This window comes from Gavialis gangeticus, unplaced genomic scaffold, assembly GCF_001723915.1.
Source record: "Gavialis gangeticus isolate Ggan-Ray unplaced genomic scaffold, GavGan_comp1, whole genome shotgun sequence".
Lineage (NCBI taxonomy): Eukaryota > Metazoa > Chordata > Crocodylia > Gavialidae > Gavialis > Gavialis gangeticus.
In genome coordinates, this window is record NW_017728995.1 from 5,287,102 (window position 1) to 5,300,710 (window position 13,609).

The 13,609-nt window shown below is 42.8% G+C and overlaps 1 protein-coding gene across 2 annotated transcripts in view; it reads right to left on the reverse strand.

Annotated features, from left to right (window-relative positions):
• PLCH1 (phospholipase C eta 1) overlaps positions 1–13,609 on the reverse strand; it is a 196,971-nt gene that overhangs the window by 109,690 nt on the left and 73,672 nt on the right. For both annotated transcript variants that reach the window (XM_019503178.1, XM_019503177.1), the window contains exons 2-3: positions 4,214–4,360; positions 2,502–2,745 (exon numbers count right to left, since the gene is read on the reverse strand). In XM_019503178.1, coding sequence (XP_019358723.1) covers positions 2,502–2,745; positions 4,214–4,360 — 391 coding nt within the window. The remainder of the gene's footprint in view (positions 1–2,501; positions 2,746–4,213; positions 4,361–13,609) is intronic.

The following is a 13,609-nucleotide window of genomic DNA, read 5'->3' on the forward strand; positions in this document are numbered from 1 at the left end:
GCTTCTCCACATCCTTTTTGAATTGTGGAGCCCAAAACTTTGAGAGGAAGTTATAAGGTGAGAAAGATGTCACTTTTAAAAGGGAATGTGTTACTTTCTATCAGCTTTTATCTTTCAAATACTTTTCAACACTTAGTGTAATGTAAAAAGAAAGAAAAAAACAAAAAAAATGGAGAGAAGGTAAATTTTCTGAAAGTTTCTGAATTTCTTTTAAAATTCCAAATTATTTCATTTGATTGCAGGAGTGTAATCAGATATATTTTATGAAACATCTTATTTTCAATAGGAAAAAAACCCATTTCAGCAAAATAATTAACTACATCTCCAGATAAGCTCCATGAACTTCCAAATATAAAGTAATAAGTCCAACGGGTAAATTATACCCTTAAATAAGTAATTATTCAGCTTTTATAGTTATTATTTCAGTGTAGCTGCTTAATTATCACCAATCCACCCTTTTATTCTCAACCTATATCCTCCATCCAATTCTACTTGCTAACCTGTCTCTACAGAATCTCCTCCTGAAGGCCTTGGTTGTTAACTCGAGTCAAAACTGAACTTCTGATTCGTTCTCCAAGATTAAGCTCTCTTTACTCCTGTTAAATGCTATGCATCCAGTGAGAGGTGCCAAATCTCCTTAATGAAGGCCGAGCATCCCTCAAGAGAGAGAACCAATCCCTAATTTTGTAAATAAGAATCAGTTTTTGCAGCTGTAATTTCAAATAATTCATTTCAAACAACGATCTCCAACCCAGAGTGCTTAAGGAACTGGCAGAGGCAATTGCAGGACCCCTGGCACAGCTTTACAGGCACTCGTGGTGCTCTGTTGAGGTGCCTGACGACTGGGAAAGGGCCAATGTGGTCCCCATTTTCAAAAAAGGGAGGAAAGAGGACCCAGGAAACTATAGGCCCGTTAGTCTTACCTTGGTCCTGGGGAAGCTCTGAGAAAATTATCCAAGAGAACATCTGCTAGGGGCCAGCGGGGGAGTTTATGCTTAGAGGCAACCCACATGGGTTCATTACACGGAGGTCCTGTTAGACCAACCTGGTGGCCTTCTATGACCAGGTCACAAAAGCATTGGACACAGGTGTCACGGTGGACATAGTCTTCCTGGACTTTAGGAAGGCCTTCAACACTGTCCCTCACCCGATCCTTATTAAAAAATTAGGCGTCTTTGGTGTCGATGCCTACACAGTCAGATGGGTTGCAAATTGGCTGGAGGGCTGCACCCAGAGAGTGGTGGTGGACGGGTCTTTTTCGACCTAGAGGGATGTAGGCAGTGGGGTCCCCCAGGGCTCAGTCCTCGGGCCTGCACTGTTCAACATCTTCATCAGCGACTTGGACAAGGGGGTGAAAAGCACCTTGTTCAAGTTTGCAGATGACACTAAGGTGTGGGGAGAAGTGGGCATGTTAGAAGAGAGGGACAAGCTACAACTAGATCTTGACAGGTTACAGAGATGGGCGCATGAGAATAGGATGGTTTTCAATATGGACAAATGCAAGGTGTTGCACCTGGGGGGGAAGAGCCAGCAGCATACCTACAGGCTGGGGAACTCCCTTCTTGTCACCACAGAGGCAGAGAAGGATCTTGGAGTCACTATTGATTCCAAGATGAACATGGGTTGCCAATGTGGGGACCCAGCCAGGAAGGCTAACCACACTTTGTCGTGCATCTATAGATGCATCACGAGCAGGTCCAAGGAGGTGATCCTCCCCCTCTATGCGACATTGGTTAGGCTGCAGTTGGAGTACTGCATCCAGTTCTGGGCGCCGCACTTCAGGAGGGATGTGGACAGCATCAAGAGGGTCCAGAGGAGGGCCACTCACATGATTAGGAGGCAGCAGGGCAGGCCCTACGAGGAGAGGCTAAGGGACCTGAAACTGTTCAGCCTCCACAAGAGAAAGTTGAGAGGGGATCTGGTGGCTGCCTATAAGCTTGCCAAGGGGGACCAGCAGGCAATGGGAGCAAGTTCCCTCTGTTCCCCTGAGCATTACCGGGGGGTTACAAGGAACAACGGTCATAAGTTGACTGAGAGTAGATTCAGACTAGATATCAGGAGGCACTACTTCACTGTCAGGGTGGCTAGGAACTGGAACCAACTTCTAAGGGAAGTGGTGCTTGCCCCTACCCTGGGGGTCTTCAAAAGGAGGATAGACAGCCACCTAGCTGGGGTCATTTGATCCAAGTATCCTTTCCTGCCCATGGCAGGGGGTCGGACTAGATGATCTACTTAGGTCCCTTCCAACCCTACCAACTATGAAACTATTTTAGAAAATGAAATAAGAGGATTGGAAAACTTTCACTCATTGGGAAGATCAGAAATTATTTTGAATTTGTAAAGACAATTCTTTGAACCCATGAACAAATTCCTCTCCTACCAAAAGCAAACATTTCAATTGTTTCCTGTGGGAGGTGGAATGGACTACTAATACCAACACCAGAAAAAACAAAGTAGAAATACCAAACTGGAAACTGGAGATAAAGTTCTAGAAAGGATATTGATCGTGAGTTCTTTGTCTTTTAGCAAGAGAGTCCTCATCACTTATTCCAGCCATCAAATATTTTAGTCCTGTGATCCAGGTCCGAGCCTCCTCTGGATTAGAAGTGATCAGATCTAGTGACTCCATGTGGTTTCCATGGTAAATGGTAAAGCAGCAACTTGGGTCAAAGTTCCCCTCTGCATGGCGATGGAATATTTCTGATTGTCGGCCTTCTGTGACTTTATAAATTGAGTCAATTATAACTGCAAAGGAAAGGGGAATAGAAAATTAGATTGGCTGGATGTTCATTCAGTTTGTTTTGTATTTCAGATTATTCTCTGCTACTCACAGTTTTTTGGTTTTTTGTTTTTTTTTAAATAAAGGTAAATTTACAGGCCATCACATTGGAACTGCACTGGAAAGGCAGATCAAATATTAGCCTTGCCCTTGCACAGGTTCAGAACGTGTGCATACAATGCACACCCAGTGGACCACTTCCGGGTTCACTGCTGAGCATGTGGAGGGACCTCACCGCACACCTGTGGGATGCTCCATCCACCCCAGCATCACACCATTTGTGAGTCATGCATGGTACCACAAAGTATGTAGAAAAAACATTTAAAGCTGTGTCTTCAGATTTGGATTCAGCCAAATCGAATCAGGGACAGAGATCTGACTCAACTAATTGAATCACTGTCCCTGATTCGGGCCAAATACGAATCTAAATTGAATAGGACCTGCTTCGCACACCCCATCAGAAATTAAGTTTGTACTTCATATGGATTACTGGTCTTTTTAGAGTATATATTCATGTATTACTACCCATATTTATAATATACCCATTCCAGCAGTGTCCATGCAGAGTGTTTTGCAACAGTCAAAACCCCTCAATACAGTATAATACAAATCAAATAAACACTCTCGAAAAGACTAAGGAGTGTAGAACATCAGCCAGGAAATTCGTCTATACCCACAATGCATACGCATAATGATTTATTGTATGTTCCACTGTATTCTGGTTCACATTACTGATGAGATCACAATCCATAGCTGAAGATCCACCACTGACCTCAGTGTATGTAAGGTTACTCTGGGGTCAGGAGCCACCTTCTAAAAGTAGGTGCCAGGATTCTTTCTTTTGCTAAAAACCTCTTCTCATTAGATGTTTGCCAAAAACATCTTCTGCTTAGACATTTCATAAAAATATCTTCCGGAATAAGCCTGAGCCAAATTACTTTTATTCAGTTAGGTACTTCTGTAACACTGCTTTATTAAAAGCCTGTCACAATTCAATATTGGGATAGAGGGAAGAATAGAAAGGGGAGGTACTTAAAATTTATGTGGATTTTTGTGTTTATTAAATACAATTAAAACATCTTTCACATATTTCTTAAAATTATCATAAATGTATGAAATTGCTTTTCTTTGACTCTGGAGCTGGATCCTGATATAAATTTATTATGAAAAAGTATGCTTGTTGCTGAATTACTGAATCTTGCAAGATAATATATATCTTGGGAGCTCTAATCTTGTCACATGAACAGAGGGTCTGCAAAAGACAGCATTCTCCTCCTCCTGACCTGTCCTACAGAGCAACTTGCCAGAATACATCACTAAAGTATCAGAAAAATATCTATACAATAAAAAACAAATCTGTCTTAGTTTTCTCTGTAATTCATATACCAGTTATGACATGTACCCATAATTAAAAGAATTATTAAGAGAATTTACTTTTAGCCTTTTCACTTTTTCTGGATGGTCTCCATCTGATGCAGGTCCTGTGCTCATCCAGGTAAAAAAGGCGTACCAGTCCTTTTGTTCCACTCTTCAGTTTAATCATCTGAGTCCCAGACTGCATTACACTCATACATCTTTCAACTGGAAAGGAAATTAGAATAAATGTTAAAAGCTATTTTGTTCCACTAATAAAAATGACCTATCAGCTTTTAAACCTCTAACCACTATAAAAAAAACCCTTTGATTTGTGTCTTATTTAGCAGGAATAAAACATGACTCTAAGGAGAAAAATTAAAAATAGAGCAATTTTCAGAAGACTTTGTAAAACCAGATCAAATACAACATTAGAATTGATTGAAAACAGAATTTAAAAACTATCATTGCTATATATAGATGACGCCTGGATCCAAAGATAGCCGAGTATTCCTGTTCAGTGAAATAATGTGTTTTTAGTTTAATTAAATACTTGGAAGCTTACTTCCATCCGTATAACTGCAAGTGTTAAACATTACTTTCCAGGGCCAGAAACAATGATCTCCAAAGACATCCTATTGTTTTAATATCTGCCACCTCCAGCAAGGTAAAATCCTACTATACAAAAACAATCATTTACGACAGCAGCACAAAAAATATTTTATGGTTTTTCTTGCATCAGTGATAATTTTAACTGACATAAAACTAAGGTTGAATTCTTATCTATAAATGCCAACACTTAAGATATTCATAGCACATCTCCAAAGACCAGTTATGATATTTTACTGGGGGTGAGAGGAGTCATAAGGCACCTGGCTGGGGTCTTATGACCCCTCCCACCCCCAGTGGTCCTTCCCGCCCATGGCAGGGGGTTGGACTAGATGATCTGTCTAGGTCCCTTCTGACTCATTGATTCTATGATTCATAGTATAGAAGGATTCTTCCTGTTATGTCATAATTATACACATGTCTATTTTGTTTTGATGGGAGGGGGAGAGAAGTTGTATTTTACAGAAGAAAATAATGCCTGCTATATTGAAATTACTGCCAACTTCTTTGAACTGATTATGCTGCTCTATCAAAGTATGAGGATATATGCCTCATTAAATACAAACGTTAAAAAATGCACTACCTGCTATTTGATCTATAAAACAGAATCATTCATATTTTGCTAAAACAGATTCTTTGTTTTATACTGTGACTTCACTGGAGTTTCTACCAATTCACATCATTCCAGTGAGAAGAGAATTAGATCCCAAATCTCTTTTGCACTCCCCTCTTTATCCTGCTACTTTTTGCTATGAAAATAGGGACACTGAAGCTATCAGTCAGTTATTTCATCATGACAGAGTAAAACCAGAGTAAGCTAAATATATGGTTACATCATACACATTACAACAAGCACTGTATAGATTATCCTTGTCTGCTTCTCAAAGTGACTCAGCTGCAGAATTTTATCCACCAAACCAATGCTCTTGGGTCATGTTATAAGTGCTGCAAAATACTTGACAACTGGAATTGACAAATATGGCCTATAAAAAAAATTACACAGAAAAAGTCATAACTGAAGTAGGAAAAGATGCCACGTTGAAATGTTGTATGAAGCTACTATAAAAGCTCATCTTGAAGTGTCTCATGCAAAACATTAGTACTTTTTGTTTCATTGTAAGACAATAAATTTCAAATGTGCCTCTTTTTATCCCTACATTTACAAATGAACACTAATGGGAACAAACTATTTTCTGAAATGCTGCTTCTGTTGTGCCAGCAAGAAGCCTTACTCAAAATGGGAGAACAGCACAAAATAGAACATTCAGTTTAGTTTCCACATCACAATAACTCAGGATTTACACATATCGGTTAAAAAGAGAAGACAAAACAATAGCACAGGGCCCATATAGGGCCAGGGGGGAAGATGACTGGACAACACTTTGTGCTTCTCCAATTCCAGGGAACCATTTCATTTTGGTGTTCATTAAAGTAGCCTCATGGACATTCAATCCTGAAGAAATTCTGCCAAAAATATGGAGTTCAATTCTCCAACTGCCACTCCCGAGATGCAGTGGGGGACAACAAAAGGAATCACTTTTTTTTCCCCAGTACTAAATACTACCAACTAAATATGGCCTCATATTTATCTGCATGCCAACTAGGGCTAGTCAAAGAACAATAATGGTCTTGCCTTTCTTTTTTTTGCCCAGCCAAACCCTCAACTTACCACCTTTAATAGCAGTGGTGGTATAGAGGTAGCAATGTCACCTCTAAATCTGCATGGTTAAAGCACATGTTGAGTATGGACTCTAGTGTGTTGAGGAGGCTCAGCTGTATGTTTCTCTTGCTCTATCTGACTCAGATGAGGCAGTGTCTGGCTGAAACAAGGACCAGTAGGGGGGCTGCCTTGCTGATGTTCAGTTCAGTAAAGACTGAGGCAATAACAAAGGTGGAAAACAGGGAAACTGTTTCATTCTACCCTCCCTCCACTTCTTTCTGTATGCCCCTATTGTCCTTTGATTTTTTTTTAAACTGTAAATTCTTTAGGGCAGGGACTATATTTCTGTTCCACATTTGTACAATGTCTAGCATAATAGGATGCCTGACTTGTGGTAATAAGAATCACCAACAACCACTAACACCACTGTGACACACAACTGCACAGCTCATATCAAGGTTGCACATAAGAATGCCAGCACTCCTCATGTCTGTTTCTGTCTCTCTAAACGAAAAGGCATAGTACCCGACAAGGCACCAGGAGCCGGTCACATAAGTCAAATCCCTCTCACACCTCAAGAGGGTGCTTGTGATACTAGTGGTGTTACTATTTCTGACAATGAATAGGGTTATATCAAAATTGACTGTGAAGGCCTCGAGAATGTTGTAAACAGAGCAAACATTCACCAAAAGTTTTGCTCAAATAGATAGCAAGGATTGTCCAAAAGGTTCTCTCTTTGTGAACAAGCAGGCATGGCTTGTGTCAGCTCCACTGGTTCAGGATGAGGTATGTTCTTTTTCACTCACCTTTGCAACTTATGAATAACATGGAGACCCATTTATAAGGAAGTCTAATTTGTACCCCCTTATATTTTGCATCTGGCTCATTAATTTTAAAATACACATTAAGAAAATATGCTTATTAAATATATCTGGTAGCCTTTTGTTTTTTTAATATATAATCTTCATCAGAATAGTAGTCTGCATCCTTGTGACAGATATTATGAAATCTACAGATACTCTCATGCTATGGCAATAAGGGCAGTATAAATGTCTTAGTATACTACCAAGGTAAATATTGTATCCAGCATATATCCTCAATATATAGTTGAAAAACTTATTTGGGAATTCCCTACTAAACAGCAGATAACTTAATCAACCATCACCTGACCTTTTTGTGTGGTATACACTAAAATATATTCTACTTAGACATCTCTTAAGCCTTTTAATTGCTGCCATTGAAAAAGAACTATTACCAACATTGTAGGGATTATTCTGAAAGGATATCCACTTTCCTCTCCTAGAAGCAAACCAAACTTTGCATTACAAAGTACATAGCTTTATAGTGCTTTATGTACAAAGTATAAGTCGGCAATGGGGAATCTCAAAATGCACTGGGTTTCCACTAAGTTTTATAAGTGACACTGCACTTGTCATCAGTCTGAATAATACTGGTTAAAAAGAAAAAGAACGATTCCATTCAAAGATAGTAAAGATGGATCTGAATGTCCTTTTTATTTCTGGCGTACTTTGTCCCCACTAGAAAATAAAATTCAGCTGTCAAAATGTAAAGTTCTTGTGACTTTACAACAAGTTAAGGAGAAGAAAAAGTCAATAAATCTCAGCAAAAAATATAGTGAAAGAAAATACATTTTAATTTACCTTTCTTTCATACTTATTTCTTGAAAATTGGATTCTATTTTCAAATCTATATAATTATTACAGTAGTAGCAACATATAAAATGGTCTCAAAACTCCACGCCCAGCAGATTTTAAGTGGCAAAGCTCTTTCTAACTCCCACAAATACCTCCAGTTTATCTCTAGTGTTTTTGATGACACAAGACCCTTCAAAGAAATAATAACCATGTAATATTTTCTTCTCCTCTCACTTTATATAAGATTCTGACACTTCATATTTCTCATTACTGCTACTTACAAATCCTAGTAGCTGCTCTGGCAACTTCCTTCCTTCCTATGTACCATCTTAGATATTTCAACAGCATTGTTTTTACCATAACAACAGTAGTATAAGCAGGAATTAGTACATGGGATAAGATCCCCAGGCATCAACTTAGAAGTGATGCTGGAATGGTGGCCCCTCAAGGAGTCTTTGCTATGGCAACAGCAGCCCAATGCCAAGGCATTAGCCAGGTACAGGGACATCATGCCACTGAAGCCAGCTTCTGCACCAGCAGCTAAGAGCAAGCAAGCAGCAGCAGCAGCTGGGAGCTTTCGATCCTAGGAGAGGTAAGACTGACCCTCCAGACTCCTCCTCTCTGGCACTGAGCATCTCCCCACTCTTCGCAGGGAACAAACCTTGTTAGTTATGCTTCTGCTTGACAAGTATTGCTTTAACTTCTCCACTGACTCCCTTACTTCTCTCTCCCTCTCATACTTATGCAAACGTGGTTGTCAAGATAACTTTCCTCTTTTTGCTCTTGTAGGTTCAATCCAAGCTTCCCCTCACTGTTAAAGCAAACTCATCTCCTGGCCAGCTTTATCAAACTATTTCATTTTCTGCCATGTTTGGTTCCAGAAGTCTGCCTATACACCTTTCCTTAGTTTTTGCTTTATCTTCACCCTCTTCCAGTACCTTGCTGCTCCAATATTGCCCTTAATACAGATTCAGAGATAAGGCACCATTCTGCTCCCCTCTCTGACATGTGGGATTTCTTTTCATTACAGAACAAAAACTGAAATATCCTAAGCACCTAAGCAATGACCAAAAACAGCTTAGTAAGCTGTGGTTCTCTGGCATCCAAAGCAGTACCATGGAGGACAATAACCCTCTTCCATGCTAGAGTGCTCCATGGAAGAAATGCAACTAGCTCCACATGAGTAAAGGGACCAAGTTTGCTGTGCTAAGTACAGACAGTCAAAAAGCCTGAGGCTGAATCAGTTCAAACTAGGCAGCTTCCTCTAAGCAGAGTGACAACTCAGTTTTTAATTGGGAAAGGCAGGAGGGCCTGCACTGACCCAGGCCAGTAGGTGGGAAGCAGGAGGGCACTAGAGCATGTCCCCAAGCCTGGTGGCCATTCCCAGCCCAGCCAAGTGTCCTCAGCCCCCTGCTCTCTGCCCACAGGGGGTTCAGAAGCCCCCTCTCCAGGTGTTGGTCCACCTTGGGGGAGTCTCCCCCTCAAGAGGTTTCCCTCAGCCTGGGCTCCCCAGCCCAGCCCAGGGGACCTGAAGGGAATTCCCCAACCTTTCCCAGCTGCTGATTGCTTCAGCAGCTGCCACAGAAGTGAGGGAGAAGAAGTCCTCCAGGCTGGGTACCTGCCCTTACGGCCTAGCATGGGGGCACTGAGGAGCCCCTGCCTTAGGGGGCTTCCCCCCCACCCAAGCTCAGGGTCTCCCAGCCCCCAGGAGCTCCAGGGAGCTGAGGGGAATTCTTCCCAACCCCTTACCTTAGCTGCTGCAGTCTCAGGGATAGCCAGAGAGTGGAGGGAAATGTCTCTGCTCCCCTGCATTAGTTTTGCCTCAGACCCACAGCAGCTAAGGTGAAACCAGCTTCAGAGAAGCAGGAGAATTTCTCTTCACTACCCAAAGCTGCCTGAGGCTCACAGGGGCTATGGCAAGATTCAGGAGGGAAACAATTCCCTCAGCTCCCTGGGGCTGCCCAGGCTGGGGGGGCCCTGGTCTGGGGTAGGGGGAAGTCCCCCAAGGCTCCCTGGTGCCTCCATACTGGGCTGCTCCATTCTTCTCCCTCCCTTCTGTGGCAGCCGCTGAAGCAATTAGCAGCTGGGAAGGGGAAGTGGGGAGGGCCGCCAGGGTCTGAAAATCCCCCACCACAGGGGCTTTCCATCCCCCTACTTGCTGTGTAGACCCTGGCTAGGGAGGGCTGGAGGTCTGTTCCCTTGCCCCCCTGTTCCTGTGGGCTAATGGACAGAGGCAGAAAGCAGGCTAAGGAGCAGAGGGGCGAGGCCAGTGGTGACATGTAGGGAGTACACAGGGGTGCATGTGCACGCCCTGATACCGCTGGTGCACCCCCTGACAGGGCACTCTCCCCACTTAGGCAATGGGCAGGGAGTGCTGGTGGGAGTGCCATGCCCCGCTGCAAGCGCTGGCTGAGGAGTGGGAGCGCCAGAGGAAGCGAGGCGGCTACTTCCCGGAGCACCGCTGCCACTTCCAGGAGTGCCACACCCGCTTCCCATTCAGTGCAGTCGGCCATGGTGGACCCCCTTCCCCAGTCGGTGAGTTTGGCTCTGGGGGGACGGCCTCCGGTCACTGACTGGTTGCTGGGGGGACACATGCCCCCACTGACTAAGGTTGCACCAGTCACCCCCAGGCGAGGCAATCCCTGCTCCACTGGGGCAGACAGCATAGCCCAGGGCTGCAAAGCATCCTGGGATGCTGGGGGACTCTGAGTTAACTTGAACCAGGGAGGGGTCTGGGACAGAAGTTCCATAAACCTGTTCGACCTAAATCAGTTAAGTCTGATACTATGTTCAACCGGGTTTATCTTAAACCAGTTTTGGTTATTTTGAAAGCAGTTTATGAGCACTGAACTTCTGTTCTGTTACAGGTTTAAACCAGTTTCTGATCACTTAAACCCACTTATGTGTAACTTCTGTCTCTAACCCTAATGCACCCCAAAGTAGATATTAGCTCAATGTGGTTAGGATGGTACCTCAGGCTCTTCCTCTAGCACAAAAGTGAAGAATTGATCCTCTTCATATGCAGTTCCTCCATAGTTCTCTCATACAAAGCCTTTGTGAGTTCAGTCCAGGTCCTGTATCAATTTTCATGTTTAAAGCTGAACCTGAAGGGGGGCATGTGTTTGCTAATTCTACTGTCTGCTTGGAAGAAGAGACCCAGGTTGAGTTGGTCAAGGAGGATGCTTCTCTGAAAGTCTCCCAGGCACTATGGTAGTGGGCTCTGCTTTTAACAATAGTCTTTTTTTGCCTTGTCTCTTCAGAGAGGGACACTTTCTTGAATGAGAATCAGAATGCATTGCTTGATAGTTAGATATTAAAACTAAAATATATATTAATAAATTCAAACCTACCATATTTATTCAATTCAAAGCCTAGGTTCTTCTCCTCATTCATCATAGGGAAAGCAAATCAAGTATCAGATTGCTCTAGTTGGGAGCAGCATGCACATTCCCACTTCTAGTGTCTGCTCCCTGCCTGGCTCCCCTTCTCTCATCTCCCTCACTAGCAGGGAGCCGGACAAGGAGGAATCTGCACACTGCCACTGCTGTCTCCAGCCCAGCTGAGCTCCCTGCACAGCGGCTCCCCACAGCTCCCAGCTGAAGCAGTGCGAGTCTCAGCTGTCACAGGCAAGGGAGAGCTCCAGAGCCACTCTTGCCCTATACTGCAAGGAGCAGCTGTGGGAGGGTGCAGATTCTTTCTTCCTGCCTGCTCCTAACCATGTGGGAGATGAGAGGAGTGGAGCCAGGCAGGGAGCAGACACTAGAAGTAGGCATCTGCATGCTGTTCCCAGCACAGAGAAGAGGTAGGGTGGGAGGAAGTTGAGCAGAAAGGGTGGAACCTCAGCATTGCCGAGCAGGGCTCTCTTCACAGAGGCTCCTTGCAGCATGGGGCAGAAGCGGCTCTGTGCTTGAATCAGCAAGGAAAGCAGCGGAAGGGGGTGAAGACAGCAGGGAGGCAAGTGGGGGGGGGCAGGTAGCAAGGGAAAGGTAAGTGCAGGGGTACACACCATGGGGAAGGGGATGGAGGTCAGGCTTCCCATAACTCTTGCCTCTCTGCCATATGCCCACACTACACTGCTTTCTGCTATCCCAACTGCCTGCCCCTCTCTTAGCTTTCCCCACCACCTGCCCCTTCACCCGTTTCCCCCACCCTTCTGTCCCCTAGCCCCTGCTTCCCCACTGCCTGCCCTGACCTGGCTCTGCTTGCCACCCCCCTGCTGCTACTTTCCTACCACAGCAAGAAGGAGGACATATTTAAGACAACTAGATTCCAATAATTAGATTCTAGAGCTGGAAAGTTATAATGCATTTATAATTTTTCATGTCAATAATGTAATTATTGGGGGGTCATCTTAAATTCAAAGTCATCTTGGATTTGGATAAATACAGTATTATTGCAAGGGAAAAAATCCTCATGGCTTATTTACATGGGGAACTCTTCTGGCTCAGATGTAGAATTATAAATTATACTGGTATAGTTAAACCAATACAATTATACCTGCATAGTTCCCTTGGGTGGAATACTTATACCAAAATACAAATGGCTTTTTCAGTTTCTTAAAACAATTCCAGAAACAGGTGTGCTAAACCAGAAAAAGACTCTTTTATATGTAAATGAGAGCATCCATGTTGTACAACTATAGCAGTTTAAATTCATATTCTGTGTTACTAGGAGGACTGTCCTTGTAGACAATCCTTTCAAAGGAAGAACAGAGAGACAGCTTTAAAACAGAGAAGTGATCTGGAGCAACAATAGATCACTAAATATTAAATAATGATATGACCATTTTACAAATTATTAGTCAGGTATTAAACAATGGATAATCTTTCAGGTTTGATTCTCTAAATGTTTGTGAAGAGCCTGAGTTTGTTTTTTCTGGCACTGAACTCAGATGAAAATCTTCCCCAAATCTACATGGGAGTTTGAATTCAGTTTCATTTGCTACTAAACTTGTTACACAGAATTCAAAGGGAAGTGATTCTCACTAGCATAAGTTCCGAAGCAAAGTAAAAATTACATAATTAAACTGGTGCACAAGGCACTGCAGACACAGTGTTAGAGTGGTTTATGGAAAGTTAGCTTTAACTTAGCAGTTCAACTAGTTAAATAAGTCAATCATGCTGAAATAAAAGTGTCCACATTGCCTTCTGCACCAGGTTAACTATCTATACCATTTTAAAAGTGATTCACAATATACTTTTTCACATAGAAAACACCTTAGATCAGTGTTCTCCAGCCTTTGCTGGGGACCACTAGTGTTAATTGATTACAATATTGAGCAAATAACATGCTGTGAGTGCATCATCCTTTACCTTCCCGCTCATCCTCATCCTTAACTCATGGCCATGCCAGAGGATTTCATAGGCAATATGTAAGCCCATAGAGTAGTCCCCAGAGGTCACAGCAGTCAATAGCTCAGGAAGGGAGGAGAATTGCAGTCCCCCTTAAAGATTCTTTAGATCTTGCTGAGGATCTTTAGCACAGTGAAAAAGGACCCAGTCTCTCTAACGTAAAAATTAATTAATTAATTTTTTTTTTTTTTTTTTTTTTTTT